Here is a 23272-nt window from a genome sequence, read left to right as displayed (position 1 = left end):
TGGTCCTAAGACATCCACTGAAGAGCTGGCAAAACCCTGTCAGAGGTTTACAGTGCTGCAAACGATCATGCAGAGCCAGTGAACACCTGCCCAGATATCAGAGCATGTCTAAGCAGATGTAGACAACACAGACAACATGCAAGTCCCCCACCAACTTACACAAAAGCATTGCAACTGAAATAGAAGGGAGCTTTGCACCCAAAGTAAAGAAAGCAAAATTCATCCCACAGCCCTTTTTAGAAAGTATTTATGTTATTACCCATTCAAGCATTAAATTGAATTTATCCTTTCCCCCAAGGGTGTGTTTGGCCATCCCACTGCAGTGCCATGGAGACGCAGCTGACCTGCTGGGACATCAAAGACGATGTGCTTGCTCTACTCCTGTATACCCTTTTCCTACGCACCTCATCCTGCATGGACTTGAAATGTAAGCTTTGTAGCCAGCTCAGTGCCCCTGATTTACCTCAGCCCCTGAGAATCTCCAGGCTGACAGCTGTGGGACAGGCACGGATGACTTGAGAGACAAGCACGTGTCCCCAAAGCCTGTGGAGGGGATTTTTTGTGGTATTCACAGAATGTTTCATGTGTCAATACGAGACAAGCATAATTACCAGCTGAGAGGCTGCAGGAAATAAGCCAAGCCTGAATGAACAAAATGGAAAAGAAAAAGAAGCGCAGAGGACACACACATTTTAAAACTGTTACGGAGGTATGTATTCACATGCTCTGGGGAGCCTGGGAATATACAAGAGCTCATGACTGCAAAGGAATGAATTCAAGGACTAGTCTATGGGGAGTATTTTTTTTTCCCTGTGACTTCAAACTTCTCTCGGCGCTTGCAGAGTTTTAGTCAGCTGGCATGCAACAGAGGTACAACTTCCCCAAGGAAACTCTTCCTCAGCTTGCGCTGGAAAGGCTGCTGGGAGAGTCAGGGAAAAAAAGGCTGCAAGCAGAGACGAAACCTTCTCCTCCTCCAGCCACAGAGCAGGTATGTGGAGACGTGTGTGAACCCGGGAGCCTGCTGGAAAATTGCGCTTTCAACTGCGGGAGAGATGAGAGCTCTGGTGACTTTGAGCTGCAGCCTTTAAAACTAACACAGATGAGGAAGGTACTGTATAAATAAAATGTTCTGTGTTTATGAATAGGCTGAGGAACTGGCTAAACATGCTGTGTAGATGGCTCTATCCACCCAGTTGTATATTTAATCCATCAGGGACTTGCACTGTGTGAGTTAGATCATTTACATTAAGGAGGCACCAGTTAGTTTGTAACAATACAGTTGTCATACACTGTCTTTGTTATTATTCTCCATGTTTGCAGGAATAGAAGATGGAGAGATGATTGGTTTTTTCTTTCTTCTCAGGACTTCAGTCTATTTATGCTGTTACTGCATTATAGCCTTCTGAACCAGGAGTGCTGCAGAGATCAGCATTATACACCAATTAAATGCCACTCACCCAACTTTCCGACCCTGAATCCTAATATAGCCTTGGGCAAATCACACAGTCCCTGAGTAAAATAGGCAAAATGCTATTTGGCTCCTCTGCTCTTCTTCCTATCACTGCTGTCATTGAGCTCTCCCTGTTGGAGCATGAGGTGTGAGATGGCAGGGTTATTTTGCTGCTCTTAAGATCCTGACAGCTTGAATGTCACCTTGGGTGGATGATGATTTACAGAGAGGGGTTTGCTGCATCTGGGCTGTTATCATGAAAATGAACATTTAGGCAATATTTGGAAGTAATAAAGTTTTAGAAAATCACAGTTTATATAAAAGTCACAGTAAATTTTCTAAGGCTAAGCCCAGTTGTAATTTGGATAAAAGTATTTTTGATAAAAGACAAATATGCTTCTCTTAAATAGAAGCAATAATTTGGCTCTGCACAACAGTGATAATATGGGTTTTCTACTAAGATGTAATAATTTAAACTTTAAAATAAACATATTACTCTAAAATGCTGAAATCCTCTAGTTTTCAAGAACAAAAATTTACAACCAGTCATCTCTTTTTAAAGCAGATGATTATGTCTTAGTTACTGTATCAGTGCTTGGCCTTTTACTAATACAGTGATGGATGGATTCAAGGAGGGATATCAGTATTATGTAAATCAAATCTATCAGAAATGATTTTCCTCACCTCATTTTGTCTCCTACTGGATCTTATAAAATGAGTACACCCTTTCCCAAATACTGACCACACTGTCTATAAAAAGTAATATTGCTGAATTTAAAAATTATTTTATAAACTGGTGAGAAAATATTCTGGTTTGGTTTTTGAATGTGAATTTTGTTCTCCAGGGAGAGTGTTTCATGGTTAGATAGTTTAATCTGCAAATGCCAGTACATGTCACTTTTTGCTGATGTAAGAGTTTTCACTTTCCCATCTCCCTCTGTCCCTTAGCCCATCCCCTCACTCACAAATTCTCCAGGCTTGTGGGTTTCATTCAGTTTTTATTCATTTACATTTTCTTTCCTGGAGAGATTAGGAGGACAAAAGGTGAATAAAATAGGGAACCTGGCTAAAACGTCAATAACTGGAAATGTTAATTTTTGTGGGGAAATGCTGTTGGCTGAACACATGATAAAGATGCACATGGAGAGAGGACAGAAAGAGAAGGAAGGCAGCAGCTTCAAAAGACAGGAGAAAAGCCTTGCTGGGTTTACAAGAGATGGAGGAGTCTCTATTTTGATATGTGGACTTGACACCAGAAAGACTGGGGGCTGCATCTGCCTGTGAGATGCCAAGCACAGTGAAGATTGCAGGAGCAAAACAAACCCAGGAGAATCAGTTTCTGGAGATGCTGTAGAGTGTCAGGAGCTGGAGCTGTGCCTCAGCCTGTGGCTGAGGACGGCATTGACTATTTATTTTTTAATAGGGTTGATATTAATGTTGTCTCCAACTCCCTTGTGGGATGAATCACCAGGGAGCTATTCTAGCCAAAAGGGAGCAAGACTTGTCCCACTCCTGTGTTTGCAGTTCAGACCCACTTTCTAAGGCAGGAACTTGTTTCATTTACTTCTCTGGAGATTTTGATTCATAGAGCTTGACACAGGATTCAACCAAAAGCAGTGCCTTAGAAAGCAGCAGCATTATGGATGGACGGACTCCAAAAGGTCTGGAGACTAAAGACACAAAATTGTCAAGACGTTTTCTGGTTTCTCTGAAACCCTTGGGAACCTGCAGCAGTTTACAGACTGGCTGGTGAGAGCCAGCAGCTAGGATTTGCTTTTGCTTCTTGCTCTGGGCCATGCTGGGGAAAGGATTTGGAGGAGAGGAGAGGTCTGATGAGGTGCCCCTCACTTCAGGTGACAGAGGGTGAAATTCAACTGACATTGACAGAAACTGAGTAGGAGGTGACTGCTGATACACCACTGGAAAATCAGGATTTCACAGAGTTGCAGGTGCAAACCCTTTGGCATCACTGGGATGGCACAGCCCTTGCTATTTTGTGGGCAAAAAAGCTTGATTCTCCAATCTGCATGATGGAGATGAGGCTGGCTGGGGCTCTGAGCAACCTGGGCTAGTGGAAGGTGTCCCTGCCCATGGCAGGGGGCTTGGATGATCTTCAAGGTCACTTCCAAATGTGGCCATTCTATGATTCTATGATCCAGTCTCTGACTGATGCAGGTGACATTTGCCCTGCAGACATGTCTTACCAAGCCAATACCATGCTAATGTTTCAACACCACTTTAAGGTGTAAACGGCTGGGTAGCCCAAAGCCAAAAATATTGAAAGTTTGGGAAATCAGCCAAATGTGTTGGAGGCTTTGAAACTGTTTGCTGCCAGATCCCCTTTGGGAAAGGACAAAGAAGGCAGGGATCACACTGATCTTTCCCAGTGTAGCTGGTGTCCTCCAAGAATGTGTTTTTATTGAAGCAAAGCCCTGAGCAGTAGAATCAGTGCATGCCCTTCCCTCCTGCTTTGGCATTTGTTTCTGTCCAGGCTCTTCTTTACAGTTCAGCTGGCACAGCTGCCTGGTTACTCAGTAAAACAGCTTGAGGAACAGAGCTGGCTTTTTAAAAAGCAGAACCAAAATGTCTGCTATTTTTATTCCTATAAATCCAAACTTCCTAAAGTGCTCTGAATATCCAGGTGTAGAAAAACTGTAAGCTGCCATCATCCTGGCCACTCACTGCTCTTAATTAGAGGCATGATACCTTGTACTTCAAATCAGTATTTGAGGTTTGCCTTGCAAAGGTGTCTGTGCTTTTCAAGTGCTACTGCACACTGCTGACAAGACAAACTCTAAACCCAGAGCATCCAAAAGGCATTTAAATCTCTGGATATCACAGTGGTCCCCAGTTTCAACATGAGTTTCCTTCTTACCCGAAGGGGATTGCAAATGGAGAGCTTGACTCCAGGGACCGTGCCAAAGGGATGAAGCGAAAAACAGCACTGCAAGTAAAGCTCAAGACATGACATGCTTGGGGGAAGGTGATCAAAACTAATCTGATGAGAGCCCAGTGAAGGGGAACTTGTCTGAGGTTGTGATAATCTCACTGGTGGACAATTCTCCTGAGAGCTTAATGTGTGTTTTTCTGTCCATTGCACCTAATCATGCCCTCCCCTGTCACCTTGTCATAGTATTTTTATAGCTAGACAAGAAACCTGGTCTAGTTGAAAGGTGTCCCTGCTGATGGCAGGAGGGCTGGAACTAGATGAACTTTAAGGTCTTTCCAATCCAAGCCATTCTGGGTTTCTATAATTCTGTGATTTATACCTCTAATTTCAGGATGCATTACCAAGCAAACTAAGAGCCCAGCTCTTTGGCACATTATTTCAACCATGGGAAAAGTGTGTTGTGGCAGTTCAGGCTTGTGTCTCTGGGAGAAAACAGCAGGGAAATCTATGTAGAGGAGGGTTTTCCTGAAGCAAGACTTAATTAGCAAAAGGAAATGAGGAAACCAGCTACTTCAGCTCTAGAGGGCAGCACAAAATAATAAATAAAAAGCTGAACTTGGGCAATTTGAAATCATCTTCTGCATGACAAAAGCACCCCTTTGCAGTGGGAATTCTTCCCAGCAGATCCAGTATATTCAGCACTATGTACTCACAACCAAAAATTCTGCAGCTTATCTGAAAAGGTCTTTATTGAGGCCTTTATCCCTAAATCCTGCCTCATGCTATGAAAACCCATCAAGTGTGTTGTAGCCAGCAATGGACCCCTGTTCTGACAGCAGACTGCAGTCACACTCTCATTAGTGGGATGACTGCAAAAAGAAAAAGTTATTTCTTCCAGAACAGGTTTCCAGATTCTGGGGTTTATATTTATCAGCCATGAATTTTAAACATTTAATCCTCAAGCACTGTTTCCCTAAAGATGCAGAGAGAGGTTTAGGTGCAGGAGATTACAACCCTCCAGGAATGCAACTTGCAGACACAAAACCCGAAAGTAAACACACTGTCGTGCCCCACGCACACAGCCAAACAATGGCATTGCCAATAAGTTACTTATTCTCTTGAGAAAACCCACAGCCTGATCCTGATAGTTCCTTTGGCAAAAATCCCCGTTTCTCAATGCCTGCCCCAAGGAAGGGCTTCAGGATGTTGCACAGTAGCCGACTCTGTCTGGAGAACAGCGGTGGCTAGGACCCAGCAAGAGCCCGGAGAGGAGTGGAGAGGAAGACAAGCAACATAATTTAAAGCAGACACTGTCCCAAATAAGGTTATTTCCCTGAAAATGCCTTCATTCTGAAGTTATGAGTGAGCCTCTAGGTGTCTAGAATGGGTGAACATGAAGCTGAAGAATAATTGCATCGATACCAGGACTGAATTGATTTTGAAGAGCTGGATATGCTTTTTAAAGAGATGATAAGCGGTGTTTGGGGATGCAAGAAACCCTTGAAACAAGGTAAATGTGAGATAGTCACTCTTTTTACCCCTGAAGGCTCTAACTTAACAGGAAAAAGTCTCATGTGGAAAATGATCAGACCCTGGGGAGTTTGATTTGTGTTCTGTGTGTTGTCTTGTATTTAACTTTCCTTGGCACAGGACAGCACCTCCGTTAATTGTCTAAGCAGTAACAAAAATTACATTTGGGGGAAATCTGGAAAGTTCTGCCTTTATTAGCTGCAAACAACATCTATGAAGTAGTTTCAAGATTAATATTGTGATAGAGATGGAGGCAAACATTGTTCTGATGTGGAAACTGGGAATAAATTGTTATTATTCCATGGTTTGAAATGCGTCTTGGGGCAAATTACTGGTCTTCTCTGCCTTCTCTGCCTTTCCTATTTGTTAAGTGTACATGGTTAGGGTATGCTTTTTCTAGATTTATTTTACCAAATTACTGATTCTCCTTGGGGGTGGTGTTGACTGAAACCACCTGTATTTTTCGGCAGGGGTTGGCACTGGGTGGTTTTGAAGTACTATGATGGAAAGCTGTGACTTTAAATAGGGTTCAGAGCTCAATCCTGCTCTCAGTTATGCTAGGATTTCTATCACAGCTGCCAGTGGGAGCAAACTGGCACTGATCGTGAAGCTGCTTCAACTCTGGGAAAGCCTCAAAGCAATAAAATCTCCTTTAAGTTGAGTTGTTGCCACTGCTGCTCCCAAACTGTTTTTGTAAGCTGTGGATTGAGAGATCAGGAAGGGTTTAGCGCCAGTAGACATCCTCTCTCACACCAAGGGCTTGTGTAAGCCCTGAACTTGGCACTGGGAGAGGGTGGGGGGATGCTGAGACCTGCCCAGAGGGTAGAATGGAGGGGAATGCACTGATGTGTCACACTAGAGGTTGCTGAGAGGGATCTAAAGGTTGTTCAGAGAAAAGCTAGGCAGGAAAAGCTCCTCAGCTGGACAGCTGAACTGAAAACTACCCTAGGAAGGGAATCTCCATGAACAAGGAGGTTGAGCTGTACCATGACAAGTCAAGACGAAGTAGCTTCAGGTTGTGGCAGGGGAGTTTTAGTTTGGATATTAGGAAAAATTTCTTCACCACAATGGTTGTTAAGCACTGACACAGGCTGCCCAGGGCAGTGGTGGAACCCCATCCCTGCAGGGATTTAGCAGACATGTGGATGTGGCACTTGGGGACATGGGATAGTGGTGGCCTTGGCAGTGCTGGGAGAATGGTTGGAGTTGAGGGTCTTAGAGGGCTTTTCCAAACTAAATGGTTCTGTGAGGACAGTCTATGTGGTCTTATGCTGGAAGGGAGCACCACATCCTTGATGAGCTTCAGGATATGACACCTTGAGGGACACCTTGGAAAGCCTTAGAAACACCTCAAGGGACAGCATCCTTGCTTATTACAGATTTGCCTTACACAGCAAACCATTACATAATTTTTTTGTGTTCAAACAAATAAATTTCCCAGCTGCTTTATAAACCTAAAATTTAGGAAGTTTCAAAGTATGTTAAGACCCTGGATTGTGTCAGGTTTATTATTTAAGAGGCAGAGACACTTTTTTTGCACTGACAGTGTGACGAGGGCAGACATTGCAGAGCACATTGGCCACATGCTGTCCCTCAGGGTGGTGCCCTGTTGAGGGTCATACTCTCAGCTTAATTCATTGTGTCTGAACAGAAAGGATTTCCTTCTAAGGGCTTGGAGAAAAGCCTTGTAATCATTGGTATGTTTGTCTTTTATTGCCACCTCAGTAAACTAAAACTCAAATGATAAAAATAAATTTCTCCTCCTTAGAGGAGGTTCCAACTGCTCTAAGCATGGGGAATGAAGAACAGAGGGGGACAACAGAAACATTATAGATGGTGACACCAGCAATTCCTCCTTCCATAGGATGATTTCAGCATATTTTGCAAACATTGATTCAAAGGTAGAGAATTAACATCCTTGGTCTGGTTTTAATGGGGAGGAACACACTTCTGATCCCATTACTGAGACCTGTTCTTTCCCCTTGGGGTCACAGATCATCATCCATCACTAGGGTTTTTTTGTGAAATGGAAGGAATATGCAAACTGTACACAGAATAGCTGTGGTCTAATCCTCCCCAGTTTCTCTATTCCTAATACACAGCTCTGTTCTCTGGTTGGGAAGGGGAGAAACAGGCAGATTCCCATCAGGAGCTTGGCATTGCTGTTCAGTGATTGTCAGTGCTGTCAAGGGCCATCAGCTGCATCCATCAAAGTGACTAAGCAGAGGGACTTCCATCAGCTGGGAATGATCCCATCTCTTTGTTTCCAGCTTTTCCATGCTCTGTGGCTGGAAGCCACTGAGCAACAGTACATTGATGCCAGTGACTTGTGCATGGGATTGGGGTTGCATTTGGAGCTGTTTGAAGCAGGAATGCTTGCCCTTGGCTTTGGTTCCCTTTTTCCCCCATTGTCTAGTGACAGGCCTCCCAGTGCTGTTTGCTCCTTTTGCAATTCTCTGCTCTTTTATGGAGTGCTTTCCAAACAGTTAAACTCTTATGAATTCTCTGTTTCACCCAAATCCATTCTGTTTTATATGTCTCTTTGTAAGGCAACTGTCCTTGTCCATGGCAGGGGGATTGCACCAGATGACTTTTAAAAGTCTTTTCCAACCCAAGCCTGAGAAAGTTCAAGAAGCATTTGGACACTCTTGGGGTCAGGATGTGACTCTTGGGGGTGGTGCTGTGCAGGACCAGGAGTTAGACTCAATGATCTTTGTGGGTTCCTTCCAACTTTACATATTCTGTGATTCTGTGGAACATATGGTTCTATGATGTCCTGTCAAATGTGTTTAAAAAACTGTCTGTACCTGGAAAATGAAAAATCTCTGTCCATTCCTTAAGCTGCTTGCATTAACTTAACGAGGATATACACGTAAAATGTCTTTGACACTCTGGGATAAGAGGAGTAGAAAATGTTGTGGATGGAAATGAAAACTGTTCCCACTTCTGGTTGTTTCTGAGTGGCACCCATTTGCTTTGCTCAGGACATGGCACCCCAAAACTTCAGCCCAGTTGAAAGTGTCTGAGCTGTGTCTATGGGGAGTGTGGCGATAACTTGGTCTCAGTAGTTTTCTTTCTCCATGATGCCAGACACCCTGCCCAGCTTGAACATCTGGACTCCATTGAGTGTCCTGGATATCATTTAGGCAGCAGCTGAAATCACACTGGGGAAACCCCATGAAGTGCTTTGGACTTTCCTTTCAAGTCCTCATATAAATCTCTTCCCACCAGGCTGAAACGGATGCAAAGCTACACAGGTGGGTCATTAGTGCTGTATGCTCAGAGGTGGCTTAATTTATTGCTTTGCTTCTGTCCTTCTTCATGTTAGATGATGACCTTCTGCCAGCTTTTGCATGTGTTGACCACTGTGTCCCATATAAAATCTAACCATAATTATTTTTACCTGCAGAGCCATGAAACTGTACATCATTTTCTTCCTGGCAGTGGTGAACTATCAACCCTCAGAGGGGACATCCTGTGAAATGGTAAGGCTGTGTCTGTACTTAGGCCCCTTGAGATCCCGAATGAGGTTGAGACCCCCTTGTTACAAGCATTGCACAAGCAGCTACAGTCTCTGAGAAGGGAAACCCCCAGAAGCAGGCTCCCTGTGATGGCAGAGGTGGGATTTGCAGGATGAGGGGATGCTTAACAGTCTGTCATCAGTCTGTGTCCTTGTTATAATGACAACACACAAAGGGCAGGAGGGGGTGCAAAGAAGGGTAATTATCTCAGCTTTTTTTCTAAGGAGGACCTGGTTAAAAGAAATTTGATTTATTTCCCTAAGATTGTACAGAGTTTCTGTGGCTAAGACAGAAAAAGAACTTAGACTTAAAATCAACTCTTTTTTATCAGTTGTTCTTTGTGCTTTAATTAAGGCATCTTCTGTGAAATACTTCTATATCAGCTCTTTTGTAATAACAAGTGAACTGACCTCCTCTGACCTGATGCAGCATTTCTGCCAGGGAAGTTGTACCTGACTTCTGCTGAAGGGAAGAGAAATGATGAAGACTCTTGCTCCAGTACAAAATCTGCTCCTTGAATTTTTGCAAGCACCTGGTACAATATTATAAATGATATTCACAGCTGAACTTTCTCCCTTCCCTCTCCAAGTGCTTCTGACTGCACCAGGATGTTTAAAAATACTTTTTTCCCCCTTGAACATTGAAGTTGTTCAACACAAATCCTCAAGAATTTCCAAAATAGGGAAAAAATTATTTGCTAGATGTACACATCTCCCTTGTGGGACTCATTCCATTCCTGCCCACCCTGCCATATTGCTACACTTCCTGAATTCCAGAGAAATTAAGACCTAGTGTATATATAAAAAGATCTTGGGAAGGTGACTGGGTAGCTCAGTTCCTTGGCTGGAGAGGGAACACTGATGAAGCCACTGTAAACAGAACAGCCTGGGTCCCGTGTCATAGTCACATGAAGGCTGGGTGAGGCACGCAATAATCCAAGCAGTTTCATCCCATTTCTTGATGGGTCACAGACCAGGCTGATTGCTGAGAAGTAAACACACACTTGTTTGCTTCCGGTTTGCTCCACTGTAAACTTCTTTCATCACGCCAACACAACTACGCTGGGATAAAATCAGCCCTGACAAAAACACGCTGCAGTCAGGGGCCAGGATACTCACCTGGTGTAAATCAACAGCTCAGCATTGCTAATGTCCATGCTGATTGCCTTCCTTCACTGGGCATTTGGTGTGGATCCAAACACAGCTTAAAGAAAGAAGGAGCTACTGGATTAGCTGATTAGCTGTCCATTGATAGTCCTACATTACATCACAGCCTCACTGTTTTATACTGTACTTTCCCTGTGGTCGCACCTTTAGAATAACAGAGGCTCAGAAGTGGAAACTTTAATCCCAAATCTCATGGAAGAGGTTCACAGTCAGAAACCTTTTGAGGCTGCTTTCTGAGTCACCACAGGTGCTTCTGTTGCTGAATTAAACCCTCATAGAAAAGATTTTAGGAAGTAAGCAGTCCCTACCAGACCCCTGACATGGGGGTGAACTGCACTGATTAATCCTGTTACGACACATCTGTCAGTTTGTGAGACAACAAGGAACAGATCAAATGTCAGGCCATTCTTCCTAACTCACATCGTTTTCCAAGTATAGGCAAAGCTTCAACTATAGCATATTTTACCTCCCAAAAAAAGGTGATTTTGCTAATTCGTGTTAATTGGCAAAGGAGGAGATTTCAAATAATTTATAGAAGGGAAGGGATCTTAGGAAATCCTATTTTACCTTTGCCTTGAGGTGATGCAATGACAGATGCATAACCAGATGTCATAGGTCAGCTGATGTGTGGTACCCAGACAAAATGCTGAGGTTTGATTGTGTTTGACAGCTAAGCCTCTACCTGGGCAGCTCTTCTAAGAATGGTCAGGGACACTGTGCAAGTACGGGTCAGTGCCAAGTGGCTCCAGCCCAGATTCTTGATTCAATTTTTCACGAATTGATAAAGGAGAACTCAAGGGTGGGCTTGAGTCCAACTCCTTTGTGTAGGGCTCTTACTAAGGTGGGTGACAACTTCCACCCAGTGCTGAGCAGTGAAGAACTGGAGTCAGAAACCAAATGATGCCCAGCTTTTGAACTGTCGGGTCATTTATTTTGCTAGCATCTTAATGGGACCAAATGGTCCTCACCCTCCAGTACTTCTTGACAATGGACTTGAAACACACTGGTGGCAGCACTTGCCGAGATGATGAAGTCAGAACATGAGACTAACAAAAACCTCTTTTCCAGTCGCAGGCTACTAACCCATTGGACTAAGGGGTGAGAGGAGAGGAGATACACCAAACAGATGCTGTTTGATCCATCCCACTGAGACACGCTTCATCTTTTTTCCTACTCCTGATGAGAAAGAAGTTCATGCATTTGAGCCTTGGGGGAGAAAAGATGGTGCAGAAGAGACAAGATAAGAAATTTAATGAGGATCAAAATAGTCAGTGAAAAGGAATGAAAGTTTTAAAAGAAAAACGAGAGGGGAAATGTTATAGGAACAAACTGCAGACAGTGGGAGGTAGAGAGTTTATTACTCCCTTTTATCACTGGGAATGTTCTGTGGATGGAGATTAAAAGCCAAATCATGCATGGTGAATGGTGGCTGACCTCTCCCCCATCAACTTCAATGCAAAGCAGATTGTTGGCATTGATAGGAGTTGCATCAAGATTTTGCTAAGGCTCTAGGTGCCCAGGGGCAATGGAGAGTGCTCAGCACTTGCTGGGATCTGGCTGAAAGTGTGAGAAGAAACCTGGCATCTGCCTTAGGAGGCAAAGCAGTTTCTGCTTTTTCACTCTGGATTTTTGTATCCTCCTGGCTTCTTCCTCTTCCAAAAATGAGTAAGAAGATGTTTCCTGCTCTGCTATTCATGCTTTGGAAATAAGGCCAACTCTGGGCATAATTTAACTCCAAATGAGAAAGTGTACAGTGACTTTGCAGGAAAGAAATATTGTCAGGGAGAAGCCAGGAAATTTCCTTTATTTTGCCTAATTTTTTTTTTTTTTTTTTTTTTTTTTTTTTTAGCTGAGGGAGATTTGAGTGAGTTGGAGGGAAAAGAGGAAGGGGTTTAGGTTCTAATAGTCAATTTACTTGGGATCTTTGGGAAAAATGTGTCATGGATAGCACTGTGGAGCAGCTTGTGTACATCTACAGTTTGGATGAGCACTTGCACTTCTCTGGCACATTCTTATGTGGTCTCCAGAACCCAGAGGATGCAAAAGAGATTCACAAAATGCTGACTAGTGCCCCACTTCTCCTAAACAGATCTGCCACTTCATTCACCTCAAAGTTCATATAAAACAGATGGGATTTAATTTTTTTGACATTTAATATTTTCTTGATGTCTGAAAAGCTTTGCGTCATGGAATCTGGATTCTGCTTCTCTAGAGAGGTTAAGATTCAACTCACTTTCTTTCATTCATTCTTTTGTTCTTTCATCTTTCATTCTTTCTTTTGTTCTTTCTTTTTTATCTACCTTTCATTCGTTCTTTCATTCTTTTGTTCTTTTGTTCTTTCTATGACCCAGACACCCAAATACATTAATAACAAGAGTTTTCCTCCGGTAAATTAAATGCCGCCTAAGCCTTTCACGTTCCATTTCCTCCTGCTGTATGTTCTCCTTAACAACAAAATAGAACCTGATGGTTATGTAAGGATGATCGTGTTCATGTTTCCAGTGTTCCTTATGAACACCCACACCAATTTTTGCTCTGGACACAGAACTCAGTCCTAGCTGCAATTAACAGCTGCAACTGTTAACAGATGCATCCAGGAGATGGATTTGACTTTGATGCTTGTTTTTTTTTTCTCTACCCTGCTGCTGAGAATTAGCCTGAAAAGGCCTGACCCTCACTGCACATCACATCTTTTTCCCTCTCAAAAACTGAATTTACATAATTTGTGTTTTCAGTGTTGTATCACAGGCATCTTGTGTGAGTGGTTTCATAAGGCATGCTCCCCATGCAAGTAGAAGGGAACTGTTGCCTTAGGAAAAGGATAAACATGGAAGATAAAAGCAGAATGAGTTCGGAGATTGGCATCAGAAATGTCTCAGTTGTTGAATGACCCCTTTGGTTAAAGCTGCCTTACTTAACTAAGCCATAGCTAAGGGAAGGCATATTTGAGCATGTGACTATGAAGGAGAGACAGGATTTGTGCTACAGGATCCTTATAGGTTTTTATACCTCCTTACTCTGGAACCCATCTTGCCAACAGAATGAAGCTCTTCCAAGTATTGCTTACTACTGCAAGTAGAGTCTGCAATATCTAATACAGTGATGAAAGTGAGAAAATTAAACATCAGCATAAAAGTGAGGAAATGGTGCTTGATTGCAGAGAAACTTGGGACTGTCCAAATGAGTCCAGGAGGAAGGTACAAACCCGAGAACTTTTAGTAGTTGTCACATGCAGATAAAACTCTACTATTCGAAGTCAGAAATCTCTTTAAAATGAAATGAGTGCTGTTAGCTGCAAAGAAGCTAATTGGGATTGTTGCTCTTGCTGTCTGAATGCTCAGAAAAAGTGATCAGTGCTTCAGAAGAAGCATCTGCCTGGATGCTGAATGTTACTTTTCTTACATTTAATGCAAAGATGTTTTACATTTGTCATGTGACAACTCCTTTTCTCTCTTTTTCTGGCAGGCAAACTCTCAGGCATTTTGCCACAACAAAAACCTCCACCAAATCCCTCATGAGCTCCATCCAAATGTAAACAAAATAGATCTGTCTGGAAATTTGATTCAAAGCATTCCTGAAATGTCATTATCATTTTACACTTCCCTTCAGTGTCTGGACTTAAGCTCTAACCAGATAAGTTTCATCACGCCTGGAGTCTTTGCACACATGACGAGTTTGCTGGAAATAAATTTAGCCAACAATCACTTATATGAGCTTGCTCAAAATGGCACAGAGGGGATTGGACTCCTATCCAAGGTGGAAATACTGGACTTGTCCCACAACAGTCTGTACAATGGGATGGCTGAGTATTTCATTAAAGAAGCTCCAGCACTGCAGTATCTTTCCTTGGCAGACAACAGTATTATAATGATATCACAAAAGATGTTTTGGGGATCTCCCAACCTTGTGGAGGTAGATCTTCAGAGCAACATCATCATGGAAATAGAAGAAGGTGCTTTTGAGACTCTAGTGAGCCTGTCCAAACTCAATCTCTCAAAGAATTCAATTACTTGCATCTCTGATTTTAACCTCAGGCAGCTGGAGATACTTGACCTTAGCAGGAACAGCATTGAGACCTTCCACACCACAAAATCAGATGATGAATATAGCTTAAGGTGTTTGGATCTGAGTGAAAACAAACTGTTTCACTTCCCAGTGTTCCCTCAGGTAAATAAGCTGGTAACTCTGAATTTATCAAAGAATTTAATCCAACTCACTGCTGAATCCCCTCATAATAAAATGGACTCCGTGGAAAATGAATGGCTAAATGCTTCTTTCCATCTTCGTGATCAGAAGCAAAGTAGAAACAAAAGTTTTCTGTATTTATCCCAGCTTGTATATTTAGACTTAAGTTATAATGAAATCAAATCCATTCCAGATGAGTTCTTTGAATCAATGTTGTCCCTTCATACCCTTAATCTCAGTAAAAACTGTCTTCAGGCATTTGCAGTAAGTTATGACAGTGCATTGATCTCTTTAACTGTCCTTGACTTGAGCTACAATGCTTTGCAGAACCTTCTCCTTGATGCTGGTGCATTGTCAAATTTGAAGGATCTTTATATTCAAAACAACTATCTTCAAACCCTGCAGTTTGACATCTTCTCAAATCTTCCTAGCCTCAGACTGCTTAATCTACAGAGCAATAATATCAGCCTTTGCAGCATGTACTCAGGATTAGCTAAGCAAAGACTTGCTGGAGAGGAAAGTGGTTGTATATCATTTGTTGATTCTCCTACTCTTCAGTACTTGTATCTAGCTGACAACATGCTGAACATCCTACCAGCATACAGCTTCTACAAGACTTCTCTGGTTGTCTTGGACCTCTCCATGAACCCTGGACTGAAAATAGAACTTAAAGCATTATCAGGTCTGGAAAAGTCTCTGGAATGTTTGTATTTACATGGTAATAGCCTGATAGATTTAAATATTGACTTGCCTTGTTTTAGTCATCTTAAACATTTAAACCTCTCTGAAAATCAGCTGAACTGGCTGCCCAAGTGGGGTAGTGACTCTCCACTAGAAGTTCTGGACCTACGGAACAATAGGTTCAGTACATTACAGAACAGCAATATTTTAGCATTAGAAAATTCACTTAAAAACTTGTATCTCACTGGGAACCCACTCAACTGTTGTGGAAACATCTGGCTTTCATCAATGATCCAGAACAAAAATGTTCAGATCCCCAATGTGGAGCATTTAATGTGCCAGCACACTCAGAATTTTGGATACCAGGATGAAATGCACATCAGGAACATCAGACCAGAAGACTGTGAAAAAGAGGATCTGAAGAAAATCAATTTCCTTATTATATTAACATTTGTGTTGGTTTTATCTGTGATCATCGTTGGCGTGGGGTCATTTTTTTGTTTCCGCAGGCAAAACTTCAGCCATCAGTTTAAAGCATAGGAACACAAAATGCCTTGGAAACTGAAAAAATCAGGTGCTACACTGACAGTGTGTAGAAATGAAGGGTAAAATTCTCATCTTTGATTTTCGTCTATAGATTTTAAATGCTTTTGAAGTGCCCCTGACTTGCACCATTGGTCTGGGTTGTGGGGACTGGAAGATGAATTTGCCATGTTTTGCAGATCCACGGTTTAACTCAAAGAGGAGAAATTTGACCCTTGTGTGCAATATATATTTAACTGAGTTTAATGTGAAGAAAGTAATCTCTGGGGTGAAGGCTTTTTTAAAAAAAATCCTGGAGCATGAACTTCAACCAGCTAACATTGAACCGAAATGTTTATATTTCTAAGAAAATGTGTTGGGAAATCACTGCATATGGTTGCATTTCAATGCAGAAGAATAATATATCTATTTTTAAGGGTCATGGGAGGTTAGACTGCAAAAAGGTGTTTTGAAGATACCAGTGTGAAATAATGCATAGGGAACACAGTCCTGGGGCATTATTTGGATCTGTCTTTCTACTGTCTTTCCCCAAAATTATATTATTGTCTAGAGGATGTGCTGCAGGAATAGTTCTGTAGATCCTCATTCTGTGCTGGGCCTAACATGACTAGCCTGTTGCGTTGCTAGAAGTTGTCACTGACAAATGTTATGTCCTGTACTCTCACAGAAAATTCACTCTTTTGAAGGGAACATGATGGTGGGAGCCTGACCTGCTAACAGGGTTCAGTGACTTTGAAAAGGAACTATATCAGGTCTTCTGTTAATGCCAGGAACTGTCCATTCAGGCACATAAGAGAAATAGAGGTCAAACTGAAACCTGTCCAGGTAAATAACTCAGAGTCAAATTGCTGCTCAGTTTCCATTTCTTCCAGCTAGTGAATGTCAAAATTACCACACTACAAAAAAGGTGTATAATTATATTTTTTAAGCAGTTATATATGAAACTGGCTGGTGGCTTTCATTGTGGAATTTTGTACAATAAAAACACCTTTGAATTTTGTAAAAAGCACAAGGCTGTGGATATATTAAAGCACCAGCTTGGAATGCTCCACAGATTAAAAGAAATGTCTTCCTGTTTTTCTATGGTGTTCAGACTTCACCTTAGACCTTTACCTTGTGGTCCTGAAGCAGGGACAGCTGCTCCATGTTTTAGAGTACAACCAGTGGAGAATAAGGAGATGTACTGGAGATGTAGGGAAGAGTTTGAAACAGGTTGCCCAGAAATGTTGTGGCTGCCCCATCCCTGGAAGTGTTCAAGGCCAGATTGGATGGGGCTTGGAGCAATCTGGTGTAGCAGAAGGTGTCCCTGCCCAGGGCAGGGGATTGGAACAAGATGATCTTTAAGGTCCCTTCCAAACCAAACCATTTTGTGATTTCTGTGATGCTATGAATTTGAGCAAACCATCAGCAGCAATAGGGCCTGATCTAACATCTATGAAAGCCAATGCTACCCTTTGGCTCAAGCCCTTAATCTTGTAGGAGAAGGCTTGCACAAACAGCAATCCAAGGGATAAATTGGAAGCTCAATGCTGGAGATGGTGAACTTCTCCTTTGGTGTGAAAGAAAGCCAAGCTGTGTGCCCAGATACTGATTTGCCACACACTGAGTTCATGGCTTTTATGTCTAGCATGGCGAGACTATTTCTCCTTCTGTGAGAGGCAGTATTAGCTTGGCTGCCATGACTAGAATTAGTTAATAACCTGATGACAGAGCCAAACCTATTTAATTAATGGTTTTAATACTGCTTTTGCTTTGCTCTACCAAAAGGAAGTGCTTGTTAGTACTAAACATCTGGGACTAATTAGACTTCCATTGACTTCCCTGGGAGCAGAAACAGTTTTTTTGAGGACTAAGTCTCAGAAGTAAAGTGCAGCATGGCTCATTTGGATTTTTCTGTTAGCAGCATAAGCAACCAAATAGTGATATGAGCCTGCTTCAGCCAGTTCTTTTACTCTGGATGAGATGAGAAGCATGAGGGGAAGAAAATATGAATAAATTTACAAAGAGAGGGAAAACAGGGGAAAATGGGAGCTCTACATTACATTGTTCGAAATTATTCAAAATAGGGGTATGTAGATCTCAGCCCCACCTCTTGCCTCTCCTGCGTGTTACTGTGCCTGCAACAAGCCCAAATGCTAAAGTACCTGATCCTACATCAAAGGTAGCCATTGCTCAGACATTACACATCTTTTCACCAGTCAGGCCTATTGTCCTAGTAGGTTGGTGTCATGGTTTAACAAAGCAGAATAATAACCCTATCCCAGTGGAACCAGGACAGTAGGCATGATACAGGCTCTTTTGACTGTTAGAGCATTTGGGATTTATGCAGTCAGTGCAAACTCTGTTTTCTTTAAGTTGCCACATGCAACAATTGTCTTCCTTTCTGTGATACCTGAAGAAGCCACCTAAAAACAGAGACTAGACAGGAGTAAGGAAATAAACGTAGGTATTTATTTGAAAGACCTTCAAAGGTACCCCCTGGGGAGCCAGAGGCTACTGCCAAGATGGACCCCAAGATGGACGACAGGTCACGAGGTCTTCACACTTTTATAGGTTTGGTTCATTTGTGTATCAGGGTTAATTCTCCAATTAAAGTTTCAGTTAATGATGCAGTTTCCCCAAGCTCACCCCCCTCTTAAGATATTGTTTTACACATTTTGGGCCTAGGATGGTCTGAGTGTCCTTGAAGAGCAGGCATGGAGAGGCTTTGTTAGGTCCACCTAGCACGAGAGAGCAGAATTTAACAGGCTACAAGAAACTTCAGAGTTACACACTAGGCAGTATAGGATTTGAAAAATATGAAAGTTAAAACCTAAGGCATCATCTGCAGCTGTTTGCATGAGACAGGACAATAGAAACACATAATCCTAAACTGGTTTGGGTTGGAAAGCACCTTAAAGACCATCTCATTTCAACTCCCATGCCACGAGAAGTGATGCCACTTACTAAACCAGGTAACTCAGGGACCCATCCAACCTGCCCTTGAACACCTCCAGGCACGGGGCAGCCACAGCTTCTCTGGGCAACCTCACAACCAAGAATTTATTCCTAACACTTAATCTAGACCTCCCCTCCTTCAGTTTAAAACCATTCCTCCTTGTCCTGTTACTATCTGCCCATATAAAAAGTCCCTCTCTCTCCTTCTTATAAACCCCTTTAGGTACAGGAAGGCAGCAATGAGGTCTCCCTGCAGTCTTCTCTTCTCCATGCTGAACAACAATAGATCTCCCTTGAGCATTCCCTACCACAGTTTGCTGTGTTTTCCTCCTAAAACAATCCTCTGTAGTGGGATCAAGTAGATGTAACTACTGGAAGCACTGGAAACACTCCCAGAGAGGGTCCCTACAAGCTCAGCAAGTCATGACTCATGTTGGTCATCCATGGAAAATCAAGTCTCAGTTTCCAGAAATTTGATTTTTTTCTTCAAAGCCAAGACAAAATAACACCCTAGCAGGGTACCAGTCTCTGGCCACAGATCTCTGCTGGGACCCTGCTTAGCCCTAAACTAGCCATGATGGGTTAGTATACAGGACAGTAAGTGCCTCCTAATATTTTGGAAACTCAGAGAATTTCCTCTCCCTATCTATTCCCCATGTCATTCAGTACTCTCTTATTTGCCTGTGGAGAAACAAACTGAAAAAGTGTCGGTTATCAGGGAAATGGGATGAAACCAAAATGGGTGGAAGAAGAAACTGAAAACGCATGGAAGAACTTTCTGTAGAAGTCCTATCAGGCTATGCTACATTCTTTCACAAGCAAAGACATCTGGAGGCTGATGCAACATGGATTAAGCAAAATTTTGGTAAATATAAGGGAACAACCCTGCAACACTGAGTCTCTTTTCTCCCAAGGTATTGATCATGGCTGTTCTGCTGTGTTGCAGAGCCAAGTTAGTTCCACAGATTCCCTCCTCTGGTCCCTTCTTAGCAGCTGTCGCATCAGACTCACATTTGGGAGACACGTGGGAGACCTGACTGCAGCCTTTCCATACTTAAAGGGGACTTGTAAGAAAGAGGAAGAGTGGCTTTTTACAACGGGAGATAGTGATGGAGAAGGGGGAACAGCTTTAAAATAAAATAATGGAGATTTAGATGAGGAAGAAATTCTTTACTGTGAATGTGGTAAAACACTGGCACAGGTTGCAAAGAAGCTGTAGATGCCTTATCCATGGAACTGTTCAAGGCCAGGTTGGATGGAACTTGGACCAACCTGGTCTAGTGGAAGGTGCCCCTGCCCATGGCAGGAAACTGGAACTAGGTGTTCTTTAAGGTCCCGTCCAACCCAAAACATGCTGTGACTTCATGATTTTCCAGTTCATAAGAAGTATGCTCTATGAAGAAACATTCTGGAAAGTGACTGTAGAAGAGATTCCCCTTTACTGTTCCTGACTTTCCCAGAAAAGGGGGTGGAGATGGGAGTCTCTGGTCTTGAAGACCAGTGAAGGAGAGAATTCCATTTTCAGGTAGAAAACCCACCAAAGAGGAGAAGGTTTGGAATGGGCAACTAGGCTGGAGGTATGGCACGAGGAGAAGAGAAGGGGAATAAGAATAGCTAAACCAGGAATCTGGAATCCAAATTACAGAATCACTGAATGGTTAGGGTTGCAAGGCACCTCTGGAGATCATATAGTCCAAACCCCCTGCTAGAGCAGGTTCACCCAGAGCATATTGCACAGGATCATGTCCATGAGGGTTTTAAAGATTTCCAGAGGAGGAGACTCCACTATCTCTCTGGACAGCATAATGTAGTACTCTGTCACCCTTACAGTGAAGAATGGGGAAGGAATGGTCAGGATGAAATTCGAACCAGAAGCAGGAACTAGGCTTGTTCAGCCTGGAGAAGAGACAGTCTTGAGGGGAAATCTTCTGTCATTACTGGATGGACAGCTACAAGGAAACGCATCAGCTCCTCCCAGGAGCATTCACTGAAGGCACAAGATACAACTGCTGAGAGCTACAGCTGGGGAAGTTCACGTTAAACACAAGGGAAAAATTCCTCATAATGAGAGAGGTCGAACTCTGGAAAGTCCTTGGAGACTTTCAAAACTCATCAGGGCGAGGCCCTGAGCAACTACTTCTGACACTGAAGTTGGCCCAGCTTCAGTCAGGGAGCTGGACTGGAATTCTCCACAGGCTCCTTCTGTTCTGAATTATTCTTCAAATCTTTGGAAAACAAGAATGATTCATGAAATTAGGTGAGGAATAGAGTAGCAGGAAAGAGAGCTTGTGACATCTGTTCCCTGCACTGAAGCAGTGGAAGGGATTTGGCAGGAGAGGTGTCCAGAAAGATGGTAAAAGTTGCCGATGATGTCAGATGTGGACAGAGGTGGTCAGCTCATGGAAGTCTGAGTTCGCATAATCTTTCCTTTTTTATCTCCTCCCCAGTTTTATAGCTCAAAATTAAAGTTAATATTTCCAGAATTTTCTATGAAATTCTGAAAAATATGAAGTTGGCAAATGTCTCCTTTTTAAGGCCAGAGCTTCAATTTTAATTCAGATACTCCTATTGCAGAAAGCACATACAATAAAATCTAAAAAAAAGTCATTGCTACATTCAGTTTGCTTTTATGATATTTTTTCTAGAGCAGATAAGGAAATATTTCAACATATGCTAAATAACATCCCTCCTGGTTATCATTAAATTAAGCAAAGCAAAATAATCCAAAATAAAATAGACATTAAATAGTAGGCTACATAAATTATATAAATATTTTCATGTTTTAAAATATCAATTAGTGCTGGGACACAGGAAGAACATAAAATAAAATAATGGTAGTTATCTTTTGAAATTCTAGAAGAGACTCATCAGGTAAGGTTTTAATTCAAAAATGTTTTATGTAGTAGAATTTCCTTCCATCATGAGTACTTACATTGTAATTTTTAAAAATTGCTTTTTAAAATAATATTTACAACTTTTATTACTCCACTGCCTTTCACTTTAAAATGTTGCTACAAAAAATTCTGACAAGAAGCATAGTTTGAAGAGTTTCAAACCCTCATTTTCACTGATTGTTGTTTACTCTTGGAAAACACTTAGTAGCAGACTTTAGCATAAGTTTCTTGCCTCACATATGTGATTCAAGAGTGTGTGTTTTCTTTAATCTGTCCCTGTCCCATAGGCATCAGACAAGTAATTGAATTGTTGAAATGGACCTATCACCCGTAAATCAAGCTCCTTTCCTGTTTGGAAAGAATGGTGCCCACTGAGGTGAAGATCCAGAAATTTATTTGGGTGCTTTAATTGCCACTCTAGATATTTAAACCCAAAATATTTCAGTATTCTTTCAGTGAAGAAATTTTCCCAGTATCCAATCTAAACCCTGGCAAAACTTGAGACCATTTTCTTTTCTAATTGTTTGTTACTTGCTAGAGGAGACAACCCCCTGACCAGGCTACACCATCCTTTCAGGGAGCTGTAGAGAGTGAGAAGGTCCTCCCTGAGCCTCCTTTTCTCCAGGCTGAGCCCCCCAGCTCCCTCAGCTGCTCCTCATCACACTCGTGCTTCAGACCCTTCCCCAGCTCCGTTGCACTTCTCTGGACAAGCTCTAGCACTTCTGTGTCCTTCTTGTCATGAGGGTCCCAAAACTGACCCCAGGATTTGAGGTGTGGCCTCAGCAGTCCCCACACAGGGGATGGTCACTGCCGGGTCCTGCTGGCCACACTATTGCTGGTACAGGCCAGAGCTTGGTCTTGCCCCAGAGCTAAAGGCTTGAATCGATTGTCTAGACACAGGCAGCTAGTTCAGCCTATAGCAAGAAGCTAGTGCCATTGGGGATATTCCTGGTGTTTGGGCTGTATAAATACAGACTTTGCAGATATGATACAGGATAGAGAGGCAAAGGAGCTATACTTGGCACTCAGCTGGAGCTCAGGCAGCAAACCCCAGGGTAGCTCAAAGACAGCTGAAAACAAGTTTGTGGGTATCCAGTCAAACTCACTATTGGAAAAGACACTCAGAATCAGTTTGAAAAACTTATGTTCCAACTGCTTTGCTTTAACTGGTTGATATGTTAGATCTGATCTCGGAAGTCTAATGTCAGCTTACCCTCTTAAAACTGTAATCAAACCCAAAAATCAAGACCAGCTTTCAATGAGGAATGTTTTCCACAGCTCTCTGCCTGTACACATCCAGTGTCATATTGTCATCTTTTCTCACCATGTAATTGCTTTCCCAGCCTCTTGCTTCCTTAGGCTGCTCATGAGGAGGCTTCTGAGTAGATGCAATCAAACACAATGGGATTGTCTGCTTGTGCACTACAGAATGTGTCACTTCATTTGGTTTGCATCATGCACTTCCTACTGCTCTT

General features: G+C 42.4%; 1 protein-coding gene across 4 annotated transcripts; it reads left to right on the top strand.

Annotated features, from left to right (window-relative positions):
• Positions 1-353: 353 nt before the first annotated feature.
• LOC104686969 (transforming growth factor beta activator LRRC32-like) lies at positions 354-17242 on the top strand. Of its 4 annotated transcripts, XM_019283911.3 has the most exons (4): positions 4809-5850; positions 8961-9127; positions 9280-9355; positions 14023-17242. In XM_019283911.3, the coding sequence occupies exons 3-4, from the start codon at positions 9284-9286 to the stop codon at positions 15961-15963; spliced, it is 2013 nt and encodes a 670-aa protein (XP_019139456.1). In that variant the 5' UTR covers positions 4809-5850; positions 8961-9127; positions 9280-9283; the 3' UTR covers positions 15964-17242. The 4 variants fall into 4 exon arrangements, with proteins under 4 accessions (XP_010394075.1, XP_010394074.1, XP_019139456.1 ...); XM_010395773.3 differs by lacking the exons at positions 4809-5850; positions 8961-9127 and adding an exon at positions 354-988; XM_010395772.3 differs by lacking the exons at positions 4809-5850; positions 8961-9127 and adding an exon at positions 354-1108.
• Positions 17243-23272: the final 6030 nt, after the last annotated feature.

Source organism: Corvus cornix, chromosome 1, assembly GCF_000738735.6.
Source record: "Corvus cornix cornix isolate S_Up_H32 chromosome 1, ASM73873v5, whole genome shotgun sequence".
NCBI lineage: Eukaryota > Metazoa > Chordata > Aves > Passeriformes > Corvidae > Corvus > Corvus cornix.
This window is presented reverse-complemented; position numbering and strand designations above follow the sequence as displayed.

Bases quoted from the DNA above. Each gene is read 5' to 3' on its own strand.
- LOC104686969 (XM_010395770.4), top strand. From the start codon at position 5,828: ATGCAAGAAACCCTTGAAACAAG. The intron at 5,851-9,279 runs GTAAATGTGAGA...TTTTACCTGCAG, and splicing joins CAAGAAACCCTTGAAACAAG to AGCCATGAAACTGTACATCA. The intron at 9,356-14,022 runs GTAAGGCTGTGT...TTTTTCTGGCAG, and splicing joins AGGGGACATCCTGTGAAATG to GCAAACTCTCAGGCATTTTG.